Below are 26028 nucleotides of genomic sequence, written 5' to 3' on the forward strand. Positions count from 1 at the left end.
ATTTTGATATTACAGAGAGTTGGCAAGACTTGAATGTGCTTTTATGGGTCTCCTTTGTTGCTGACAACTTCCATGGTACAAATTATTAGGAACATTGTGTTTGTATTTATTCTCCTTGTAAATGTGTCCTGTGAGCAGACACTGTGGGTTTATATAAGGTGTTAGCAGGGCAGAAATCCAACAGCAACCAAGTAAGGAAAAGGAGTTATCAGTGAATTGTGGGAAAACTGTAACATGGTTTGGGGACATTTTTTACCTCTGCCTGGGTTACTATGGTCTGAAGTTAATTCTTTACTTTCAGGATGGGGACGTAGGACTTGGTTTTCTCCATTTTTGCTTCTAGAGCAAAGTGAATTTTTGTCACTGTAACACAATAAAAACTGTTGAAGTTATTTTTGTAAAACAGTGTTTATTTCTCTTAGCTTATTTCTTAGCCTGGCTATCATACTAATAATCAAGCCTCTTTTGTATTTGTTTAAAAATAAGCTTCACAACAGCAATCCTGAGCAGTTCTTAGCCCTCTGTGCTACTTTATCTTAGTCCAGCAAACAGCCCAGCCATGCTTGCACTTTGCAGCTTTCCCTGGCTCCAGCTCCTTCCCTCTGATCTTCCTTGGACCCCTCCCCTTGGCTGAATCCCTGCTTCCTCCCTAACTCCTCCTCCCCTGGCTGGCAGGACATCCAGCCCTATTCTCTCCCAGGCTCATCGACTGGCTGTAACCTATTTTATTGGCATAACAGGGGGACAATTGGGGAGCAGAGTTTACACAACATTTAGATAGGTAATTAGAATTTAAGCTATACGATAACCTTATGCCTACAAGGTAATCTTTTTCATTTAATCATATAATGAACACAGTTTTTATTGGAAAGATATCTTTTAGTGTATCTTATGAGAGAGTACAAGTGTCCAACGTGAATGGTGAGAGCTCATACGTATCTTAAAATATTACATTAAGTATTATCTTAAATATTAAAAAGCCCTAAAGCGTAAGCCCAAGGTTGATTGTTGTGTCCATTTTACAAAGAGTAGTAAGTGTACAGGGAAACATACATACTCATGCCTAGAAAGAAACTTGTTTGCTACTTCTAGTTAGCTCTGGGTAACTGCGTGCTACATTCTGCTTTATCTGTTGAATCTATAGACTGCTTTTGGTAAGATGGCCATTTTTACCATATTAATCCCACTGGACCACGAGCATGTTTATCTTCTGATATTTTCTTCAATATCTTAAAGTTTTTATTGTACAAGTTTTTTACTTGCTTAGGCAGAGTTACCCCAAGACATTTTATATTATTTGAGGCTTATTGTGAATGGTGTTGTTCCCCTGATTTCTTTCTCCCTCGACTTGTTTTGTCATTTGTATATAGGAGAGCTACTGATTCTTTTCTAGTTAACTTTGTGTTCAGCTACTTAAGTTGTTGTGACTCAAAGACAAAGTCCTCATTCAGTGTTGGACCATTGGATTCATCTTTTGCTTTGGGAACTTACATAAGGAATAGGAAATGGTCACTAGGTCAAGAAGCCAAGACGGAAACCAAGCAAAGCAAGCAGGAAAGAAAGACTCTCAACCCAAAGCAGCTGTCTGTGGAGTGCTAGACATGAGCACCTTTGTCCCCCTCTCTGCACAGCCTGTGACAAGGTGCTGAGCAATATCATAAGAAAGGTTTGGCAGTTGCTGGCTTTGTACAGAGGCCCATGGAAGGGAGGCAGCTGCTCTCTTAACAGTCATGGACACTAAGCTGACTGTGAAAACAGAGATTGTCAGGGACAAACTTGAAGACCTTTGAGCAGTAATATCCTAAAGTTATTGGTAATTTCAGGAAAATCAATTAAAAGAGAAGGATGCTTAAGTCTTAACACAGGCTGACTGATGTCATCCGTCATGGCGCCGTGGGTCATTTCCCTGGTGTTCTTTCTGGATGCTGAAGATACGCAATCTAGGTTGTCAAGTGCACAGCTTTCCCATGTGTTTACTTAAACTTTGGGGGAAAAAATCTCTCAGAAGCACATGGTTCACCTGTCTTCCTGTTCATCTCAGCCCTAACTCACAGTTGTTATACAAGCATGTGGCAATCGTTTGAACTATTTCTAAATAGGCTTTGAAAATATTAGCATGCAATTATGAGGAAGACTACTACATTTCTAACAAATTGTGTCAACTTGTCTTTCAGAAATTGATGAGAAGAGGGTGAGCAACACACAAGAAGAAGTAAGTTTTCCTATATTTTGAATAAATGTGTTATAACACAATTAACTGTGATAATATCACAGTGGTTTTCCCCCTCTTTATTCTGAGGATCACACTCAGGGTCTCACACACAGGCAAGCTCTCCCCTGAGCTACATGACCAGCGCAGCCTATTCTTTGGAACAGAATTTGTTGGTACTAGTCTACATTAACCGTGTGAGTGATAATGACATAGATAACATAGATGGCATAAATAAATAACACTGTGCTATAGAAAGTATTAGGTTGCTTTTCCTGGATTTGCAGTAAACTGCTATGACAAAAATCTCTGCCTCTCAGTTTCCTTGCTTCTTGCTGAGATTCTAAGCCTTGCAAAAAAATTCAAAATTAAACATTGATTTTAGCGGTAAGATACACAACCGATAGACTTAATTTCCTGAGTATTTATATAGAGACATGATAAGCAGGCATAGGCAACACTGAAATTCAAGAGTAAGGAGACAGAGGCAGTGCCGGCCACATCTTAAAAGGTCTTTAGCTGTTTAGAGCCAAAGTCAGCCTGATAGCTCAAGCCTGGGGAGAATGAGTTCCCTTAGAGCTTCTGTCACCAGAACTGATGGGCTCCCTAAATAACAAGTTCAAATGCAAACTCAGTATGAACATTGTACATCTCTTGCCTTTCTCATATCTAGATGAAGAATTCAGACAGGAAGTCGGAGGCAGGGGAGAGTTGAGGATCTGGTAGCGTATATAAAATATGAAGTTTTATAAGCCCAGTAATGGAACAAAGAGAGAACAGAGGGACTGTGGGGGCAAGCAGTTTCCATGATCATAGTAAGCATGCAACACCCAAAGAAGAAATTTTAGAAATTGCAAAACACCAAATAACATCTGCACAGCTTTGAACAATTTACTGAGAAACCAAGTGCAAAAAGGCCTCGAAAACTAAGCACTTACTTACATAAAGTCGGTTTCGTGATGATTCACCATTATCCTACTGAGACAACACAGCATTTCTGTAGAATTAACTTTCTACTTACCTTAGCATGTGCGTATGGAAAAGGACACAAGGGATCCCAGAGGTCGTGGCTGCTAATCAAGACCAGCCTGATATGACTGAAGAGAGAACAGTGCCTCAGAGTCACCAGGCACCCACACAGTTGACCTCACGGTGCCTCAGAGTCATCAGGCACCCACACAGTTGACCTCACGGTGCCTCAGAGTCATCAGGCACCCACACAGTTGGCCTCAGTGCAGACTGGTACCAAAGAACTCTGCTCCAGAGAATGTGCTGCCCTGGACGAGTAGCTCAGTGCAGAGTGTGCCTGTGTGTGAGAGCCTGGGTCTGATCCTCAGTAAAAGGAGGAAAACAGTCTACGGTGCAAAGTGTTCATTTGCTAAGCTTCTGACAAGTGTTTATTTCAATTTTCTTACCCTTACTGTTTGGTAGATTTATTTTGCATCAGTAAATAATAACATCTGGATGATGACTTTGAGGACAATTTAATTTGCACAAATATGCCTCAATTCAAGATAAAACTTTACAAAATAATTTCTACTTTCTTTCAAACTTCGCACCTCACATTCTTTCTTATATGTATGGAAACATAAAACTACCCCTTGTAACTATTTACACTTAAGTTTTTCTCAGCAAAACTAGAACTCGTTAAGACCCTTTCATTCATAACATTAAAATATAAATTAATATGCATTTTTGACACAAAGTCTCATGTAGCCTGGGCTGACCTCCGTGTCTCAGGTCTGACAGCAATGTGCTTTTTGTGCGCATCTAATGCTTTCGCTTTCTTTGTCCACAGTCGCAGACCGCATCCCCTAAGCAAAGGAAGCAGAGCGTGTACACGCCTCCTGCCATGAAAGGTAAAGCTAGGTACCGGTACCATCCTGGGCTGTCATGAGCGATGGGTGTTAGCACTGGCAAGCTGTTTGTCCCTACAGCTCTTTTTTAGATTATATGCTGGTCTCAGCTCTGCCTCTAGCAACAGAGTGGAGATCCAGAAGAGATTCACCTCTCTGAATCTTTGTTTCATCCTGGGTGAAACAGGCAGTTGAAGAATTGCTAAGTCTGGTGCCCTGTATTTGACCACTTCCCTTTGGTGGGGAGGCCTAGTGGCACTCAGAAAAAGGATAAGCAGGCTACCAATATGAGATTTGATAGCCTATGATCATATAGTGGGGGAGGAGGTCCCCCTTGGTCACAGACCTCAGGGAGGGGAATAGGGTGAAAGCAGGAGGGAGGGAGGAACAGGTGGATACAAGTGAGGGGAAAGCAATTGAGATGTAATCTGAATAAATTAATTAAATAAAAAATTAAAAAATAATAACAATAAAGAATTTATAACTGCAGAGTCTCAGAATCTTAGAATAGGAAGAAAAATCAATTTTCAAAATAATGGCAAAGATTTTTTTTCTTTTACCCTTTTAAAAAACATATAGTTCCTTGGAAAGAATTTTTCCATAATCTCTTAATTGCTCTTGTTGATTGACACATGATTATCAGGAGTTTTTTCCCTTAACTTAAGCAAAGGAGAAGCCCCTGGGCTAGGTGGAAGTGTAACGCCAAGGGTCGACTCATGCCTTCGTGTCAGGAGCAGCTGTACCGAGCCCAATTGCACACCAACTCACTGTACTCCAAGCAGCTGCCCAAATCACATCCGAGAACGCTGGCTCAGAGGCTGGCATTTTCCCAGGACTTCTCAGAATGGCAACTGCCATGTAACATTTAAGTGTATCAGTATTTTTGACAAATACTAGTTCCCAGGAAAGGATTCTTTTCTTTTTCACACAAACATGTTCCTGACACAAGACTGCGACTATTTTGGCCAGTGTCTTGCGTCCCAGCTTGTCTCCCTGCCTGGAGGCTCAGGGTTTATCACATTGCTCTCCAGCTCTGATTCAGTGAGGGGGAAGCCACCAGGGAGGTTAGAGTTCTAAACCAGGGTGAGGGCTCCCACTTTTTACTCTCTTTTCAAGGAGGTGGGATATAAGATGAGCTACTTTCTGTAATCTTCCATGCTAAGCAGTTATAAAAGGCTGTTGTCTGTTTATACAAGGATGAGTAAACAATGCATTCATCTGCATTGTAATTTATCCCAAGGTAATTATTGACATTCTTAGGCATCACTGTCTAAACATCAGTGTAGTGTTTTAAAGCTATTTCTTCACTGTGCATGATTCATATTTTTCAAGACACATCAGTTTTGGCATGAGGGGGCAACAATGAAAGATATATGTGCAGTGGCTCCATTATCTCCTCTGTTCTATTTTGGGTTAGCTTAAGCTAAGTAAAGTAGTAATGTCCTCACGTCCTCAGAGAGTACCTCTATTATTTCAAAAGGAAAATCTTAAACTCAGAGGCCTAAGAGGCCATGGTGTTCATTATTTTTAGCTCTCAAATATCTTAAGAATGTGGGATTCTAGCATTTAGGGAAGCTGGTTCTATTGAAGCATTTTTTTTTTTTTAGTATAGCTTTATACTGTGGAGTCCAGATATTGTTCTTCAACAACAACCATCTGTAGTAATGAGTCAAAGCCTTGAGGAAGGGCAGCCATGCTTTCAAGAAGGCATCAGGTATTGATACAAGTCACTTAATGAATATCTGTGTGAGTGCCCAGCTTACCATGAAAGATAAAGGCAAAGTGAAACCATCTCCTCTATCCATAGAGCTAGGACTGTCTGAAGACCAGTTTATTCAATCGTAACCTAAGGTCCATTGTGAGCACAGTGAAGAGGTTTAATCATAAGAAAGATGGCTGGACAGAGGGGGTGCTGTTGAGCTGCTAGGCACATTAATAGTTACTCCCAAAATGGAAAGTTCTTCAGACTGCAGTGGAATGTTGCAGTAAGTGAGAGGAAAATGGTTTGATGGGAGTGCAAAGCACCAACAGAGGTAATAACAGTGGTGAAAAACTGTGCTCAGTGGAAAAGCCTAGGTGGGTTCGTGAGGGAGCCAGTGAGTGACTGGCTAGAAAAGCAAGCCACAGAAGGCAGAGCCTGTCTTCTTCTCTTGTTTGAAGAGTTCCAGGGTACAGAGGCCAGGGAGGAAGGGACGCTGAAGCTCCCTCCATTGCTGGTCTCCGCTAACCTACAGGGCCATTTACATTTTTTCTTTTGAGATTACTATTACGGACATGTCTACTTGACCTTTTGGGACAAGGGGAGGATTTCCTAGGACTCAGAGCCTGGTGTGCTGTTTTACCAGGCCACACTGTCTTGGTAGATGTGTTGATGACTCCTAAGATCTCAAGTTTGCAACTAACTACTAAATTTCCGCCCTTGAATATTATCAGATTCCCAAATTTAATATGTCTGGAGCCAAAGCTATAAAGCTCTTTTCCGGTTTTCTCCATCTTGGTAAATTGTCTCTAGCTCTTCAGATAACAAACAAGCAAACAAACAAACAAACACCTTGCATAATCCTAATTGGTCTGGATGGGAGGGCCAGGAAGCAGAGTTGGAGGCCAGGGTGGGGTGTGGGGGTAGGGTGGGTGGAGGGATGGGCGGGTGGGTGGTGGAGGTGGGGGGTGGGGACAATCAGTACTCTATTGCACTGTTCAACACACTGACACTCTTTCTGAAAACTCATTATTAGAAAGATCTTCCGCTGAGGCTCCTTCAAGATTGTATTTCTGTTTTTTGTTGTTATAGCTGTTCTGAGTCTTGCTACTACTTACAGCAAAATTTTCAATAATAGACACCTAAATATTTCAAGACATCTTTCAGGTCCTTGTCCCATCCTGATACCAAGCAGGCCTGCCACTTAGTTTCTTCTCACTCATTCTTGATTTCCTAGTGATCTCCATCTTATCTAGATCATTCTAGAAATACTTCTTTCAAAACCATCCTAATACTTGGAGTGAAGACTGACCAGAAGACAAAGAGGCAGTTATGCCTGAAATTTCCTTCACGCTCCCAAACTTAATCTCCTAGCATAACCTGTATCTAATTAGTACACTGTTGACAAATAGTAAGCTAACTATGAATCTAACATTCCTGAACCTCAGTCATGTCCTGATTTCCATATTCACCAATCCTTTCTAATAGTAAATTTTAAGCCTGGTTTGCAAAACGGAAGCCAACACTGTCATCTCAATGGGATTTTCTATCGTTTGGTCCTGGTTGTTATGTTGACATATCATCTTTTGTGTACAGATTCTATCACGACTCTGGTTGAGGTAATCTCAATGGTATACATCCACAGAGGAAATAAACTTACCATTCATATTCTTAGTCCAAGGCCATTACATATCAGGCTGAACAAACTACAGGTGGAAAGTGAGCAACCGGGAGCACATGTGTCTCTCTCTCTGGTTGACAGTCAATTTGACTGCCACAATTTAACAATTAGCTACCAGTCATAATAGGATTCTCTTCCCTCAAATCAGAAGTCCTTAGCAGCACTCTTCTTTCACAAGTTGTTGTGTTTTAGATATCCTGTGCTCACCATACTTTTTATAAGTATGGATCAATCATAAATTTAAAATATATATTATGCTTAAAAATGACAGAAGTTGACATCTTCAAAAATACTTACTCCCACCCCTCACACTGTAATCTAGTGCTTTATGGCCTGATAAGCAGAAAACTCTGAAGATTACCATCCAAGGGGCAGCTGATGACTGGAGGTCCCTGTGTGCTTAACTGGTGTTTATTTACATGGTGGTCAGACTGCAATTTACAGACCAGCCAGTTCAATTATTGTTGTATTGCTCAAATCTTGCTTTCAGAAAAGCAAAGAGAATTTTAATCCTGGCATAGCATATGGCTGACTCATTTCTACCTCTGTGTGTGTGTGTGTGTATGTGTGTGTGTGTGTGTGTGTGTGTGTGTGTGTGTGTGTGTGTGTGTTCTACTGGAATTCAAATGTGTTCTACTACAAAGTAAGTGCTATCGATTTCAACAGAAACCTGAACATTAAACAAAGGAGCAGCTAGAAAATCCATTTACTGTGGCAGAGCCCATTAGTATTATATTTCTATTCTTGATGAGCAGCAAGTCATATGTTTCACTTACCCCAGAGGAGCACCTTCCTCTCATTCTCCCTAATTTCTTGTAAAAGAAAAATTGCGTTGCTCCGGGGGTCCTGTGGTTCTTCTCAGCCGGTGTATTGGGTAGACCTTCAAATGCAATGGCATTCTAACCCCAAGTTTTATTTTTAATTTCTCAAAAATGGCTGCAACCGTAAATTTTTAAATCTTAATTTATCTTCCTCTCACAAATAGTGAAAATAAATGAAAAAAAGGAACAACCCAGTGTAGGAATCAAATAACCTAGTAGGAGGCTAAAATAGTTTAAGGAATGGGGCCAACGCCTGTGCCAAGAGGTATGGAATATTACTAAAAGATAATCCATCTTTTCTTCAGGTGAAGTTGCTTGTCATACTTATTTTGGGGGATGCTACGTGAAAGCATATGAGTTTTAAGTGACATCCATGAGGGCTTGTAGCTTAGTGTCGGTGCTTGTGAGCTATGCAACGTTGAGAAAACCGGGGTCAGTCTCTTTGTCTTCTCTCTTTGATGAAGTAGAGATGATCTTGCCTGAATTAATAGGGAAACTGAAGTGGAATGAGAGTTAATACTACCTAAAACAGGTGTATCATATGAGGGTCCATTTTTAGTAGTTATTTGGACGCCCGATGGAGAACGAGGTGCAACCGCTTCCATTGAGTTCTTCAGAGTTGAGTAATGAGGACATGGGGAAAGCACAGCTACAGTTGGAAGTCCAGAAAAAGGATGAAAGACCCTGCTGCAGATCTGGCCTTGCCCAGAGGGACTGATGTCTGCCCTAAGAGTGCTCAGTCCTACACTGCACGATCTCACCACCTCTTGCAAACACCATTAAGATTTTATTAAGCTCATTTGTGGACAAATTTAGAACATTGACATTCTGGTTCCCTTTCAGTGAAACCTAGCTGTAGCTTCTTCACGCAGCTGCTCCTGAAAGACGCCATGCCCCACTCCCCCAAGTGAACCAATAGGACATTCAGGCATACTGATATTTAAGTTTCCAGAATGCACACGAGTGACGTGTTGGTTATGGTGAACATGGGGTGCAGACACAAAGTGTACAGTAAATGTGTCTTGTCAGGGGGCTTGAGTATGCTGTATATACACAACTCTAAGAGGCAATGATTATAGTGTATGTGTGTGTGTGTGTGTGTGTGTGTGTGTGTGTGTGTGTGTGTGTGTGTTGGATCAGTTTATTTACTATTCAGGGTGGAGTTCACTTGTTCAACTCAAGATTTCTAGGTAGCAAGGCACATTCTAAATATATAAAAATCTTGCTCCTTTTTAAAAAATAGGTTTCTATTTCTAGACCCATTTCCTTCGCTGCTCTTTAATTACTTCCTCTGAGTCTTAAGTTTATCTTCCCTCATATCTTTGAAAATGGAGGGTGGAGTCACACTGGGGAACTAAGAATGTGCCCTTCTCGAAATTTAAGTAGATGCCCCTCCCCCTCTTTCTTTCTAAGATCCACATTGAGAGAAGGGGGAGAGGGGGGCAAAGAAAAGGAACAACAAACATGGCCTTCTTGTTGTATGGCATTGCCTTTGAATGCTAGCTGAAAAAGGACAAAGAATCAGGGGAGGCAGAGGTAAAAGCTGAGCAGCGGAGGTTAGAGGTGAGCGGCGGAGCTGCGTAGAGGGGTGGAGTCACACCACACAGCACATCCACCTAAGAGGTTTAGTAAGGAGACACAGACACAGGCTCCGGAGACACACGTGGAGGGAGAGAGGGAGAGGTAGGAGACAGACAAGTAGAGAGAGGTAAAGAACTAGTGAGAGAGAGTGCGCCACAGGAAGGGTGTCTTTTATATGGCCCAGGGATGTGGCAGGTAAGCAGTGACATCACAGGTAGGGAGACTGAAGCAGAATCCTAACAAGAAGTAAAACTCAAAACAGCAACATGGGATCCGAAATTTAATCAACTTCATGATGCCACATGAACATTTGAAAGTGAGCACACCATTTATCAATATACCCCTACTTATCTGTCTCTATGAATTTAACTATTTTTAAATTTTATGTATTTACCTATTTTTTTATTTTTTCCTTTTTTATTAATTTATTTAGATTACATCTCCATTGTTATCCCCTTACTTGTATCCTCCCTTCCTCCCTCCCTCTTTCACCTTATTCCCCTCCCCTAGGTCTGTGACAGAAGGGGACCTCCTCCCCCACCATATGGTCACAGCCTATCAAGTCTCATCCTGGTAGCCTGCTTATCCTTTCTCTGAGTGCCACCATGTAGTATTTACCTATTTTTAAGTTAGTCTTCTTATATTTGCATTCCTTTCAAATAAATACCATTCTATTTTTAAACTGACTCGCTGTCTTAGAGGTAGGAGAAGAGACAAGTTTCTGCATTTGGCTTGGGTAGCCAAATCAAGACCAATGTGCTCAGATCTTTCTCAAATACACAAATGGTTGTGTTTAATTGGATATCTCCTAGCACCGCATTGCTTTGAGCTCCACACTCAAATTATGTAGATAGGAAGGTGAGAGAGCTAAGTAACAACCTTGCAGAGGCTGCAAGCAGAAGCAAGCCACAATTAAACTGACTATACAGCGTGGCAAGTCCTTCAGTAGAGACTTAAACTAACTTACCAGAGGACGTGGAGAGACCCATGAGTGACCCAGTGGGCAAGAAGTAAGTCCACTCTTGAGTTTCAGAGTCTCAGTCGTATTTACATACGTGTGGAAAGTAAAACGGAAGTGGTCATGGAAAATTGGAACCTATCTTTGTCCGTCTGAAAGCATGCAAACGTGAAAACATGCAAAGCATTTAAGGCTACACTATCTCAGAGACAGTTAAATCCTCATGACTTGTCGCTGGAGTATTCAGACAAAGTCCTGGCTCTGGTGTCCCAAATCATTGGTCTTGGCCACTCACGTAGATATATCAGTAAAACAGAAGGGCAGTAGCTAAGGACAGAAGAAAAATTTAATAGATGTAGCATATTCTGAAGAAAAGATAAAGAAAGTCAATAAACCTAATTCAGAGCCCGAGGGACTACAAGCAACAGGACTGCTGAGATTTACAGATGGGGCACGGGAGGAGAGGATGGATTTCACAAAGCTGACAGACAGCAAGCCCGTGGTCTGATTGGCTGTTGTCACACTTCCGGTTCTGAACCGCGCTCTGGGAAAAGCTCAAGCTGCCATCACTTTACTGAGCAGGCTGCTTCCCACAAGGCACTGCTGTGGCGTGTGATTTCATCACGGTGTCCTATCCTGAGAAGCTCTCCGTTGTTAGAGTAGCTCGGGCCCTTTTCTGTGAGGGTATCTATTGATCCTGCCATTCCTGGAATCCTGGCAGCTGCAAAAGAGGGTGAGGCTAGAGCGCAAAAGTTAAAGAGATGAAGAGGGGGACAAAAATGAAGTTAATTCAGCCATCTGGTAACCATTTTTGTGACCACCCCAGCTGCTTTTGTCACCAGGGAAAGTCTAAGTAGCTTCCACTAACGGGCTTAGGTAGACACACCTTTTAGTAAACTGGGAAATCATTATGCATTCAAATCCTTTTAGAAAGCTCAGGTTCAAATCTGCCTTTCTTACTAACATTCTTTTCAATCAGAGCAATTTCCAGCTGAAGTCACACACTGAAAACATGAAATATGTATTTTGGAACAGTTTTTGAGTCACAGAACAACTATGTAGTTAGTCCATCTGTCTCCACGTAGTGTATACCTGTTATCTCCGTTTTATGTATAACAGTTTTATTACGGCCTGTAAACCAATATAGATGCTGTCTTTGTACTTGTCTTGGGTTGTTTAACATCTTGGTTGTCTTCCTGGCAGTTGCTCAGCAGCTGGGTGGCATACAGACCACACTGTGCGCAGTTACTATCTGTCCAGGTTTTTCTTGACTGTGACTTCATGGTTTCTCAGATTTTCCTTGGCTTGATGATCTTGAAACTTCTGAAAATATTGGTTGACTATTTTTCCAGGGCAACACTGTGTTTGGATTTGTCTGATGACCTTCTCAGGGTGATACTAGGGGAGTGGGTTTTGGGAAGAAATGTCACAGAGACATAGAGACGTTGTCATGACCCGATTGTCACAGATGCAGAATCAGCAAAGCTCATCACCTGGCTAAGGCGGGCCTAAGGCGGGGCTAGGGAGGGGCTAAGGCGGGGCTTCTTGGGATTCAGGGTATCCTATTTGCAGATTCATCTTGATGGCCCAGGTGAACAGCCAAAGGTCCTGCAACCTTATAACTTAATGGGATTTTAAGTTTTATTTAAATTTTATGTGTGTGGGTGCTTGGCTTGCTGGTCCCTCTGCGTCACATGCATGCAGTGCCCACAGAAGGCAGCAGAGGAAATTGGATCCCTGGAAACAGAGTTAGAAGTGTTAGTGTCCTGACCTGCAGGTTCTAGGGATGGAACCTTGGTCCTATTTGCCATCTCTCTAGCCCTCTTAATGGGATTTAAAAAAAAAAGGGGGGGGTCTTTTCATTCTAGTTTTTGCAAGCTATTCAGCTTCTTTTACAAGATAATCTTTGTAGTTTAAAATACAAATTTAGTTTTAAAATGCAAATATGATATAGATCATCTGGTGATAATAGTGTTCTCCTCAAACTAAGTTTGCCTGTAGCCTTGTCTCTCAGTGAACGTTCCTTTCCCTCTCTCCTCAGACCGCTGAACACACAAACCCTGGTCTTGTTTTATATTCCTCCAGGTATTTCAGAGTAAGGCCCTTGGGTAGATCTTGGCTCCCTCTTACCTGCAGCCTCTCCAACTGGCACTACTCTTTTTTCCCCTTTCCTTTTCTTCCTCCCACCCCCACTGCAGCAATGCTGAGCATCACTTAACTCTTTGAAAATACACCTGTTGTTCTCCATGCGTTGTCCCCCAGCTTCGTTTCTTTAGAAGGTTTTTCTCCTTGACCTCATTATAAACGCTGTCCCTTATAGCTCTTTAAGAGATGCTCATGGATTCTGCACGTGCCTCCGCATGGTGTCTACATGTAGCTCTGCACACTGCATGCACGTGCTTTCGTGTGGTAGCTGCTTGTGCCTGCACTTGGTGTCTGCACATGCCTTCGTGGGTGTCTGCAGTTCCATGAGCTTGACCCGGAGTCTCCTCAGGACAGAAAAATGTTATGTATATTCTTTCTCATCTTCCATTTGGACCCCAACAGCTCATGAGAAATGCTGAATCATGCTAGGCATGATGGCACATGTCTTTAATCCCAGCACTCAGGGAGGCAGAGGCAGGCGCATCGCAGTGAGCTTGAGGGCAGCCTGGTCTCCAAGGCGAGTCCAGGATAGTCAAGGCAACACAGAGAAACCCTGTCTAGGAAAAAAAAATAAAAAGAAAACAAAATGCTGAATCAGTGGTTAACTAATCCTTCTGACTTAAAAAATATAACGGCTTAATTTTGTCCATATTAGAAAAAAAAGCAACTATCCATTTCTTGTGTGTGTTTTATTCATTGACTCAATTACTCCCTCATGCTACAAACATTTATAAAATGCCTACTATCTGCCAGGTCACAGATTAGACTCAGGAGATAGGATGAGCTAAACGTCATCTGTGTCAATAGAAAAAAAATGTCTGATAAAAAACAGTAAGCCTGTGGACACTAATCACTGGACGCCTGAGATGTATTTGGATAGCCGCAATTGATGACAGAGAGGGAAGTATGTAGCTCCGCCCAAAACGTCCAGGGGCGGCTTCTCGTGAGAAACAGAGTTCTGTTGTCAGAGGTGGCGTGAGCAACCTCTGGAAAGAGGAGTGGCGGGGAGATTCCAGGCAGATGGCTTGTCAGAACTGGACAGACAGAATGTGAGAGGCCATCCGCGTTCCAAACACAGTGAGCTGCTGAGGGTCTCCTGAAGCCTGTCCTGAGGGGCCTGCGCTGTATTCTGAGGCAACTGCATGTTCTATTAAAAACTGCTTCCTTAGGATAAAAGCTAATGAGTTAGACTTGTGTTTAGTTGTGCTTTGCTCACATTCCTCCCCTTACAACCCTTTGTGCATGCTCCTTCCTAAACCCATTCCCTCTGCTCTCGTGTCAATAGATGAGACACAGGTAGATGCCACGTGTAAGAAAAACATGTAACATTCGTCATACGTCCTTCCATGTTCTTGTCTCGTTCCTTCCTCCTCCTTCCTTTTGGCCCTGGCCTTTATCTTCTATCAGCACAGTTTTATCTGTGCTGTCATGTCTCATACACACACACACACACACACACACACACACACACATACACACACACATACATACACACACATGCATACACACATACACACATGCATACACACGTACACACACACACACCACATACACTCACCCTATGTAGATTCTACATATGAGAGAAATAATACACTTTCAGATTGTGTGTGTGTGTGTGTGTGTGTGTGTATGTATGTGAGTGCTCAACATTGAATGACTTATTCTGTCTCTACCTTTGTTTTTGGTTTGTTTTAGTTTTTGCAACAAGGCCTCTCACTAAAGCTGAAGCTCACCAAGTTGGCTAGATTGGCTGGCTAATGAGCTTCAGGAATCCACCTGCCATGCCTTCTGTAGTGCTGGAAATGCAGGAGCACATGCCTGTTCCTGGGTGCTTTACACGGGCACTGAATTTAGAGTGTCCTGCTTGCACAGCTTTACAGGCTGAGTGTCTCCCTGGCTCTCAATTTCACTTTTAAGCTTGCTGTGTCACCTAGTCTCTGAGTGATTTGAAAATACATATGTTATTGCTTTTTCCGTGAGACGACCCTCAATTGTTGTATTGGCCTCAGTTTACCTGCCTGTTTCCAATACAGTTCTGGGGGAAGGGGGCCGGGGGGGGGGGGGAAGGCTGGCTGACTGTTAGAGACAACCTGGCTTTTGTTTCCTAAATAATAGCTGTGACTCGGGAGGAGTTAACACACTCATCCTGTTACGTCCCAAATAAATTAGTGGAAATCCAAGTCGAAATCTGTGATGATGTAAAGCTGCCATAATGAATTAAGGGATTGGTTCTTAGTGGGGCAGATTGAGGATGGGATTACATTCCTTTCAAACATTGCTGCTTTAAAAAACCCGTCTGAACATGTTCCCTCTCAAATCGTTAATATTCTCGTCTGCTCATCAAAATCAAGTCTCATCCAGAAGATAATTTTAGGAGCAGTTTCATTAATTTCTTTCTCAGCACATCCTCATGGCGGAAACCCACATTCCAGATGTGTCAAAATTGAGCGAGCCATTTGTTTGGAAGGGAACAACAATTTACGACAATAAAGGAATCAGTATTGCTGTCAATCAAGACAAAAACTTCTCTTACACTTCAATTCTGCACAGTTCCGGGTGTGGTGGGTGAGCAGTGGCAAACACAATAGGCGTTTGAGCAAAGTTTACAATTGGGATTCTTTCACCAAGAGATGAAATACCAAGCAGAAGAACGATGTGCAGAGGTTATACTCTCAAGAAAATAATAATAGGTCCAGGACACAACATAATGTACAATAAGCATCACACCTACAATCTGTAGTCTACATTGAGTCCTTTCTTCTCTAATTAGCAGTGGGGACTGCACGTACCTGCTTTGCCCTAGGCAAGTAACCCAATCCTCTCCACACTCTGCTTAGCACAAAAATGCAGCTTAACTGACTTCAGTGGCTTCCAACAGTATTCTGTCAGGATACCAACCCAAAGCTAATAAAGGTTTGAATGTTTCAGGAGTGGGACGTACAGAGCTCTTCAAGAGTGTAGAGTGGTTATTGTCATTTTCTTTCTGGCTGTAAAGCTGTTTCTCAGCCCTCATATTTAATTACTGAAAGATTATTGGTCCTCCTGGACCTTGGCAGTTTAGGGGTAAAAGAGCAGGAAGTGAGCAGGACAGCTGGGAGAGCTGGTGTCTGATGAGGAAACACTCCAAAGCATGACATCATTGAGTAGAACAATTTTGAGCCCAAACCCTGGCCCAGACTTACTAAAAGTAATCACTACATTCGCTATCTTTTTATTTTATTTTATCTGGATTGATGTAAGGGTGTCAGATCCCTTGGAACTGGGGTTATAGATAGTTGTGAGCAGGTATGTGGGTGCTTGGAATTGAACCTGAGTCCTTTGGAAGAGTAGATAGTGCTCTTAACTACTGAGCCATCTTTCCAGCATCCTTGCTATATGTTTTAAAGCAAGAAGTACAACATTGAAAGATTTAAAGTTTCAAATTTTGTTTTTTGCAGATTTTAAAATCAGTATATGGTCCAATTTCCTATTAAAAGATAGCTCTAGTATCCCTGCATTTTTCTTATTAAATGAGATTTTATTTTATTATCATTATTATTTTTGGTTTTTCCAGATAGGGTTTCTTTGTGTAGCTCTGGCTGTCCTGGACTCCCTTTGTAGACCAGGCTGAACTCACAGAGATCTGCCGGCCTCTGCCTCTCTTAGTGCTGGATTACAGGTGTGCACCACCACCCCCTGCATGAGATTTTATTTTATTTTATTATTTTATTCTGTGTGTGTGTGTGTGTGTGTGTGTGTGTGTGTGTGTGTGTGTGTGTGTGTGTGTTAGCCTCCCCACATAGATGCTGGAACTTTGGCACCCCTAGCAAGATGCACTCTTTTTGTTTGTTTTTCTTCATTCATTTATTCATGTAATTACTTTACAGACTGATCACAGACCTCTCCCTTCTCCCCAGTTCCCCCCTCATACTTCCCTCCTTCCTCCCCCCTCTCCTTCACCTCAGAGAAGGGTACCAATCCACCCCTGTACATCAAGTCATGGCAGGACAAGCACTTCCTAACTTCCAAGTCATCTTCCAGCCACTCCTGGAATTCTTCCCTTTTTTTTTTTTTTTTTTTTTTTGCTGAAGTTTTACAGCCTTCTCTGGATCTTCTACAGCAGAACTGGGTTAAGATAAGAAATGCCAAGAAATAGCAAACCGAAGGACTGCTTTTTAAAATTATCTGTATTATCTGTAGGCCCGGCTAGCAATCAATCAAGAAACAGACACTTGTATTTTAAAATGGCTTTAGTTAACCTGGGGCAGGGCAGATAGCAATCCTCTAAACTACCTCCCATAGTGGGGCCTCAGGCATGAGGTCCCTGCCTCAATCCCACGCCACCTGCTTCCAATAACTTCTATCAAGCTACCTCCCATCTATACACACATATTCTTGCTAATGTTCTTCATCTGGGTCCTGTTCTCCATCCTCGCCTCCGGCCATTGTTTCTCCTCCAGCTAACCCGTCGCGGCCTTCCTCTCTTCACTTCAGGCCTCTCTTCTTCTCCTCTTGGCAGTCTCTTTTCTTCCCAGAATTCCTCTCTCTCATAGCCCCACCTCTCTCCTGCCCTGCCCAGGTGGGAAGGCTTTTTATTAAGCAAAAGGTGGGTTATACAGACAGTAAGCAGCAATTAGCATCAAAATACATCAGACCATCCCCCCAATACTGAAGCTCCATCCTCACAGGTTGGAGACATTAGGGACATGGTAAAAATTCTCTGGACCTACACAGCAATTTTCCCCTGCATTTTTCATTACTTTCTACATACAGAAATTTCCCTTAAACACTTTGAAATTTAAAGAAAAAATGAGTACTTCAAGATCCTTACAAAGAAGCTCATCTGGTTTAGGAAAAAAAAAAATCAAAGGCTTGGCCTTTGAGTCCATAGGTGCCTTTTCCTTAAGAGTGGTGGGGTCTTCAGCCACAGTTACTCATTGCTGTACACAACCACACAGCTGCATTTTCTTATGAGCTATTTTAGCATGTAGTTAGTAGAGCAGTAATTACTCTGTATTATCCTGTTTGGAGAAACATGTCACCCAGTGTTAAATTCTTGTCACCTATTAGACCTGTGAAATATTTCACTCTGAGCACCCTGCTTCGAATGCTCAGAGGTTTTCCTTTGCAGGCTCATTTAGTGAGAAATAATGCTGAGTTTTGTCTCCATTTCTATGAGATTTTAGAAAAATAAATATTTTATGTGTTGAACATTACTATAGGATAATAGTGGTTACATTTCCTTAAACTAGTCTCAACATTTAGTTTTTACATTTACACCATCTATTGCATTGATATTTGACTCACAGAGAAGTATCCTGCCATTATGTGAATCAGTAAAAATCCTTGGAGTAGTTCCCAATATCTCCAAAGTTTTCTATAAACCATGGATTTTTGACCTAGAATAAAATGAAGAGCTCTCTTCCCTTCTACAAGTTTCCTTTCCAGTCTCTCTCTCTCTCTCTCTCTCTCTCTCTCTCTCTCTCCCTCTCTCTCCCTCCCTCTCTCTCTCTCTCTCTCTCTCTCTCTCTCTCTCTCTCTGTCTCTCTCTCTCTCTCTCTCTCTCTCTCTCTCTCTCCCCACCTTCCCCCGCTCCTTTCCTTTGTTCCTTCCTTTCTGCTTGCCTGTTTTCCATCCTTTCAAAACTGGCTTTGCTGTGGAGCAAGGCTGAACTTACTGTCCTCCTGCCTCAACTTTCCTAGTGCTGGGATTTCAGGCGTGTGCCTCCCCTTTCAGCTCTGAAAACTTTTCTCCAATCACAGCAGTACCCATCCGTGCCTTTGATGCTATTGAAGACACAATATATAAAAATCATGAGAGGGGATTGGAAGGGAGGAATCTTGGACCTGCAATTTCCAACACGGTGCTCTTTCTTGCTTTGAGTCCTGATGTTTAATGAGTTCAACTCCAATCTTCTAATCCCACCATTGTTCCCTGAGGTAATTGCCCCTCTGCACAACAAATTAATTAGCACTTGTGAAATCATTTCTTTCAAAATATTTCTCTATTGATCTTTCACAATTATGTGTGCCTGTAGCATCTTGCTTAGGATAGTTTCTTCAAAGTTCCATCTCCCGTTGCTATTAGGTAACTCTGTTGGCCCCTAAATAACACACCTGTACACACTAGCATGAAGAGCCGTGGAAAGGAGGATCAGTTGGCAAGTGTTCTTAGCCTAGGGGGCCCCTATAGATTTCTTTAGAACAATGCTATCGATTCTAAAAATTGTGAAAACAATAAGTATTTTTCTTTAGGGTTTTCTTAGAAGGTGGCGATGAAGTTATGATTTAACTTGTATGTAAGTTATTTCTCTCATTGTTGTAATCAAACACCTGGCAGAAGCAACCTGGTGGTTCACGGTTTGGAGGGCACCGTGCATGTGCAAGGAAGGCCTGGCAGCTGGACTCCTCTGTCCCCAACGCCAGAGACTAACTGCAGATGGTCCTGTTACTGTGGCAGACAGAAAAAAAAAACCCCACCATTCTGAACCAGAACCAGCACTGGACTTACCTTCAATCTTACCCCAAGTGACCTGTGTCCATCAGCCAGGTCAGACAAGCCAAAGGTTGTTCTGCCCCCTTCCAAAGTATCCACCAGCTGTGAATCAAGTGTTTACACACACGAATCTCTGGGGAAGGCTTCAGACCCATGTGAGCATTGTCTCCTGGATGGAGTGTAAACTTAAAATCTTCTAATTTGAAGTCCCGCTCACAAGTCTAACCCTTTTGTGTAAAAGAACTAAAATTCTCTTTCATGGCCACAAAGAATTCCCAAGTCAGGCAATGTTTCATGTTTTTGGTAGCATAGACATGGCTACATTGTGCCACATTATGTGTGTGTGTGTGTGTGTGTGTGTGTGTGTGTGTGTGTGTGTGTGTGTGTGTGTATCTGTGTGAGTTTGTCTGTATTAGTGTGCATGTGTGTGCATGTGTGTATGTCTGTGTATATGTGCAAGAGTGTGTGTTTCTGTGTATACCTGGTGTTCCTGTGGGTCTGTGTGTACCTTGCTTTCTCATTGACTTGAGACTCAGTTATTAACCTAGAGTGGCTGGCCATGGAACTCAGATCCCTCCCTAGACACCAGATTACACGTGTGTATACCACTCTAGGATTTTTTTTAATGTGTGTTTCAGGATCTGACCCAGATCCTTAAACTTGTGTGGCAGCCATTTTATTGTATGGTGCATCTTGCCAGCCCCATACTCCCTGTTTTTGAGTGTCATATTATTTTAAGTATGTAAGTGGCTTTTAAAGACTAGGATACATGTTCACGGAGCTCAAGTTGAGAAGGAGAAATCTCGGAAGGTTTTGACTTTAATCAGCATCAGTTTTAATTATCAATATATAAGATTTAGTTTTTAAAAACTCCAAAAGTAAATATCACAGAACCTCATTGTCAACTCCAAAACTGGATTGTTATTTTATTAAGGTGAAGTAATTGTCAAATCTCTGCAGGTCTTTGATTTTTGTGTCAGCAGCCCTAGTTTTCTAGACAGGCATTTTAATCCCTTCTGATCCCTGAGATAAATATATATTTTTTCACATAATTGCATTATTACTCAATAGTCTTGAGCAGATCCCTTGGAGCCATTCCAGTGGTGTTGGATAAATACTGTTTCTCTCCACCACTGGTAATTGGCCAACAGATCCCCCGGGAATGTTTTGATCCCTTACATAAACACTCCAGGAGCAAGGGGCCTTGACTCAGTGCTTTCTTCACTGGCAATGAGACCTGAAGGGTTTTACATACCGTCCTCCTAACTTCATGTGAAAAAGAATAAAGAACTCAGGAAGGGAGCTCCCTCTGCTGGTTTGCAAGATTTTAAAAGTCCATGTAGAAAGTAGTGCCTATGAATCAGAGAGAAAAAAAATGTGTCTTTTTCAGTACTAAACTGGCTTATACCAAATGAATATCCAACAGAAAGAGTCCTTAAATTGGGAGACACATTCTCTCTATATCTTTAAACATTCAGCCATTAAGTATATTAGAGATCTGCTTCAGTCTGCCTACCTGTGATGTCATTGCTTACCTGCCTCTGGGGCCGAAGATAAACCTTCCACGTGGCCACTCTACTCTCTCTCCCTCTACCCCCATCTCTCTACCCACTCCTCTTCTTCTTACTCTTCCTGTCTCTCTCTCTCTCTCTCTCTCTCTCTCTCTCTCTCTCTCTCTCTCTCTGGGGTACCCCGCCCCGCTTTCCTTCTCCCCCCATGCTCATTTAATAAACTCCTCAACAACATAATATCTGCTGCCTGCTACCTTATTATCTTATATCTTGTTTTCTCATTTTCTTAATCATAACAATGTATGCCAGTTGAGTATTGCTTTGTATAGTAAAACAAAACAAGATGGCCTCTAGAAATGGGAAAACAAGACGGCCTCTAGAAATGGGAGGCAGGCTTTTTGTTTGTTTTTCTGGATAATCCAAACCAAAGCCAGCGTCACCATCAGCCTTTCACCCTTGAAAAGCTCTGGACTGTCACATGACAGGGCACTATCCTCAGGAGGTATTAAGCTACCTTTGTTCTATACAGAAGAGTGGCACACAAAAGAAGTAAACCCAGGACTGTCTCTTTGAAACTGACTACCCTTGTGCATCTCGCCTTTAAGGCGCTGACAGTGGCCTTCATTTGGGAAGGGCACGAAAGAGACTGGAAGTAGAAGAAACCTGAGCCTTGATGGTTCCCATGTGTGCAGTCCTCAGGCTGCCTGTGCCCCTCCCTTCCCAGTGCTCCTTCATTTCTGTAAGCAGGAGATTATAGTTTACGAGTCATTATGAAGAATAAACAAACACTGCCCACCTGCCAAGCAGCTGGTGCATGCTAGTTGCACTTAGTTCCATTCCTGAGAAGGCGAGGGGTCAACAAAGATTCAGACAGAGCGCTAAGTCCCCTCTGAACAGTCGGCACCGCCATGCACCATGTTTGCATGCAACTCATACGAATTCTTTTTAAAAAGTCATGGGACTCGCCTGTAATCCCATCACTCTAGGAGGCAGAGGCAGGCAGATCTCTATGAGTCTGAGGCCATCCTGGTCTACAAAGTAACTCCAGACAGCCAGGACTACACAGAGAAACCCTGCCTCAGAAAACAAAACAAATATATATATATACACACAATATCTGGAGAATAGGACACTAGAGAAATGGCTCAGTGGTTAGGAACACTGGCTGCTTTTGCAGAGGACCTGGGTAGGATTCCTGGCACTCACGTGGTAGTTCCCAGCTTTCAATAACTTCAGTTCCAGGGGATCCAACACCTTCTAGCCCCTGCAGGCACTGCATACATGCATTGCATAGGCATGATTGCAGATAAAATACTCATTCTCATGAAATAAAAATAAATAAATCTTGAAAAAAATTTAAAGCCAGGTGTAATGGCGCGTGCCTTTAATCCCAGCACTCGGAAGGCAGAGGCAGGCCTGGTCTACACAGCGACTCCAGGACAGCCAAGGATACTCAGAGAAATCATATCTCAAAAAAGAAGAAAAAAAAAGAAAGAAAAGAAAAGAAAAAAGAAAAGAATTTAAAAGACTGAAAGTACAGTAAGCCCTACTTACAGAATTGTAAGGCCCCAAACCATTAAAAGAGGCCATAAAAGAAGATGGGTAAACAGTATCTCCCGAGAAGCAGGGTTTAGGTAGTGAGGGAGGGTAGATGATGTTATAAATTATTACAAATAAATCCATGTCTTTGTTAGCTCTCTGTTGCTACTTAGATAGCAAACGTTGATTTTATTATATTAGGTTTTGTCAAGAGAGTACACAGTGGTTTTATTATCAAATGGCTACCAAGGGAAAAAGTGGTTTGAACTTGATGTTGTATATGTTTAGAGGGACAATTTACCTCTGAGCAGCACTGTGCTTTCTAGTTCCTCACACACAAGTTAGGCCACTCTTTATTATCAGGCAATAAAATAATTATAATAGAGACAGTGTAGGTAGACACTAAGGCGGAAAATCTGAGCTGTGTTCCAGCCTTATTTAACTCTCTGACCTTGAGAGGGCTGTTGCATGCCATGTCTGCTTTCACTGTCTCCTTCTGCAAGGCACATCCACAAAAAGGAACACTTTGTATGAGCTTCCTAGGACTGCATTAAGAATTGCCACAACCAGGCGACTTAAAAGGCAACTTTGTTCTCTTATGCTTTGGATGGCCTGAAATCTGAAATCCAGGTGTCCAGGGGTCATGCTATCCCCACCAGCCCACGGGAAGACTTCCTTCTTGAGTCTTCCAGCTTTCAGCTTCCAGCAGCCAACGGTATTTCCTGCCATGACTTCACTGCTGTCTGCACAGTGCTCTAATCTCTGCATCTTTTTTACATGGCCTTTGAACACTTCTGGGTCTCTGAGTGAGTTTCTCCTCTAGGAGATGCTAGTTGCTGGATCGAGGCCACTGGATAACTAATTCAAAAGATTTTTGTACTAATTGCATCTATGAGGAGGCACCGAGATTGCACACCTATAGTACCAAATAGGTCAGAGGCTGGGGTGGAAGCATCACTTCTATTTATGAATTCTGGACCAGCCTGGGAAACGGGAAATCCATCTGAAGCATCGCATTCTCCCATCCCCTCTTCTCTCATACAGAAGCTAAGAATTTTCATTTTAAAAATGCTGTAACTTGAAGTCTTTTCATCCTAAGATGCACTCTACTTTTAATCGTGTGCATGTGCGTGCATGTGTGTGTGTGTGTGTGTGTGTGTGTGTGTGTGTGTGTATGTGTGTGTGTGTGTGCTCCACATGTGTGTGCTACCTGCAGATGATCTCCTAGAGCTGGAACCACAGGTGGTTGTGAGCCACAGTACATGGATGCTAGGAATTCAGCTTGGTTGCCTGGAGGAGCAGTACACACTCTCAGCCACCGAGCCATTTCTCCAGCCCTTTACAGCTTCTCTTACCCTGCTTATGACTAGTTCCCTATGTTCACATAAGTGTAAGGGAGAGGAGCCCCATGTTTGGTTTTAGTGTGTGTGTGTGTGTGTGTGTGTGTGTGTGTGTGTGTGTGTGTGCATGCACGCACATGCATGCTTGCTCAACAGAATATCTCAATAGTGGACTGAGCCTCAAAGTCAGGTCGTCCTAAAAATATCTGATTTTCATCCCATAAAAAATTGCTGGGTCTTTTAGGTCTTGTGAATGCTACCACTGAGCTCCATTTGCCCAGAGACAAGCCCTGAACATCATTATACTACTCCTTGTTTGCTGTCACATCTAAGCAAGACTTGATTGATCCTGCTTGGCAGAAAGCCATCTGTCATACCCATTCGATCCTTTAGAAGGTACTTTGCATACAGTTTCTGGTTTTATTATCAACACTGTTCTAGCTTGAGCCTTTCTCAACAGTTGCCCAGCTGACCAGGATACACACACATACACACACACACACACACACACACACACACACACACACACACACACCACACAGACAGACATACACAGACACACAACAACACCACCTCCATACACAGGCACACAACACACAGACACAAATAAATATACACACAGAAATATACACACAGAAACACAACAAATTTAATATAGCAGAAATATGGATAAAATATATTTTAATTCACATAATTTAATATAATCTCATGATTTGATCTTTTAAATGTTGAATATATCCCTCTGGAAGATGAAAGAGGCAAAGGAGATTCTTCCCAAGGGACACTGAGATAGTATGAATTTATGATATATGAACATATTTTATGAATATATAACAAGTTAGCTTTGCATATAGGCTGCCTCTATGGTAGAAAAAGATGTGGTGAGAAAAAAATGATTTCTATCATCTTTCAGTTGATGTTGTCTCTGTCCATAGGTTTTCATAAGAGTTAAGTGAGGAAGTGCTGTGTTAACCGCGTCTACACAGTGCTCCACCTCTAATGCATTGCTGGTGGCGATTACAGAGTGTTAGGACCAGACTGGCAAAAGTTCTCTAAAATTGTATTTGGCTTGTGATTTTTGATGGCTCATTTCATTTAAGGTATATTTCTAAATCTTATTGGATCTTTAGCAGAACTGTGAGGGTTTGGATACAGAGTTTGGTTTGAACCATTAAGTTGAGAAAAACAAAAGGCAAATGTTTCCTTTCTGCTTGTAGCGCCCTCTAGTGCTCATATTACAAAAATGGGAAGAAACGGAATATGAAAATTAGTAGTGCACAGAGACCAATGAGATGTGGCTGTCTGTATTACACGTGTGTGTGTGTGTGTGTGTGTGTGTGTGTGTGTGTATGATGCACCATAACTAGTAAAACTTTTGGATTATATATATATATATATATATATATATATATATATATATATATATATATAAAACTAATGAAAACGTTTTCACTTAACAGGAGTTGTCGTATGTCTCATGTACATGCTAAAACATACTGAGAACACTGCACAACTTCATATCCTATGTGAGGCCACGCCTGTACAGTATGGATACAAATGTCTTTATGGCTGTTGTCTAACTCTGACCAATTCCTCATCCTACATATTAAGGATGAGGACCCTACATTTGCTTTGACAAAGTACATGCCTATATTTAGGTCTGGACAGTTAGGCATTTCCTTTGCTCAGCTTTCCTCAAGTGCACACACAAATATTTTACCTCAGTTTTAAGTGTCTTGTAATCTAGTTGTGAATTCTCACTCTCCTTGTGAAAAGAACAGAAGCATCCTTCTCAAGCAATAGACACATGCACACCCTTAGGTAGGCCAGGATATTATCGAACTTGTTACATAGCTGCAGATGATATCAAATTTCTGATCCTTCTGCCTGCACCTCCAATTTCCAGGATGATGGGCACGCACCACCATGCGTAGCGCTCGGAATCAAACTCGAGCCCTCACGCAGGTCAGGCAAACACTCCACCAGCTAAGCTACATCCCCGCTCTGCATCGTCACCTCTCTGATGACATTTTCATGTCAGCCCTAAAGTGGACTCCTGAGACCTTTCCCCTGCTTCACATTTTCCCAAGATACTTTTATCTCTGTAATATATTTTTTTTTTCCTTCAGTGGTCACTTATGTTAGATGTTTGTTGTCTAGACTTCCTGCTAAAAATAAATGTCGTAAGTTCAGGGCTTTTTAAAAAAATTGCAT

At 42.1% G+C, this 26028-nt stretch overlaps 1 protein-coding gene across 1 annotated transcript in view; it reads left to right on the forward strand.

The window, feature by feature from the left end:
* PPP1R1C (protein phosphatase 1 regulatory inhibitor subunit 1C) overlaps positions 1 to 26028 on the forward strand; it is a 109190-nt gene that overhangs the window by 53701 nt on the left and 29461 nt on the right. The window contains exons 3-4 of the mRNA XM_084798032.1: positions 2175 to 2212; positions 4008 to 4068. Coding sequence (XP_084654158.1) covers positions 2175 to 2212; positions 4008 to 4068 — 99 coding nt within the window. The remainder of the gene's footprint in view (positions 1 to 2174; positions 2213 to 4007; positions 4069 to 26028) is intronic.

The sequence above is a fragment of the Acomys minous genome (genome assembly GCF_964271855.1).
Source record: "Acomys minous genome assembly, chromosome: 10".
NCBI classification, from domain to species: Eukaryota; Metazoa; Chordata; class Mammalia; order Rodentia; family Muridae; genus Acomys; species Acomys minous.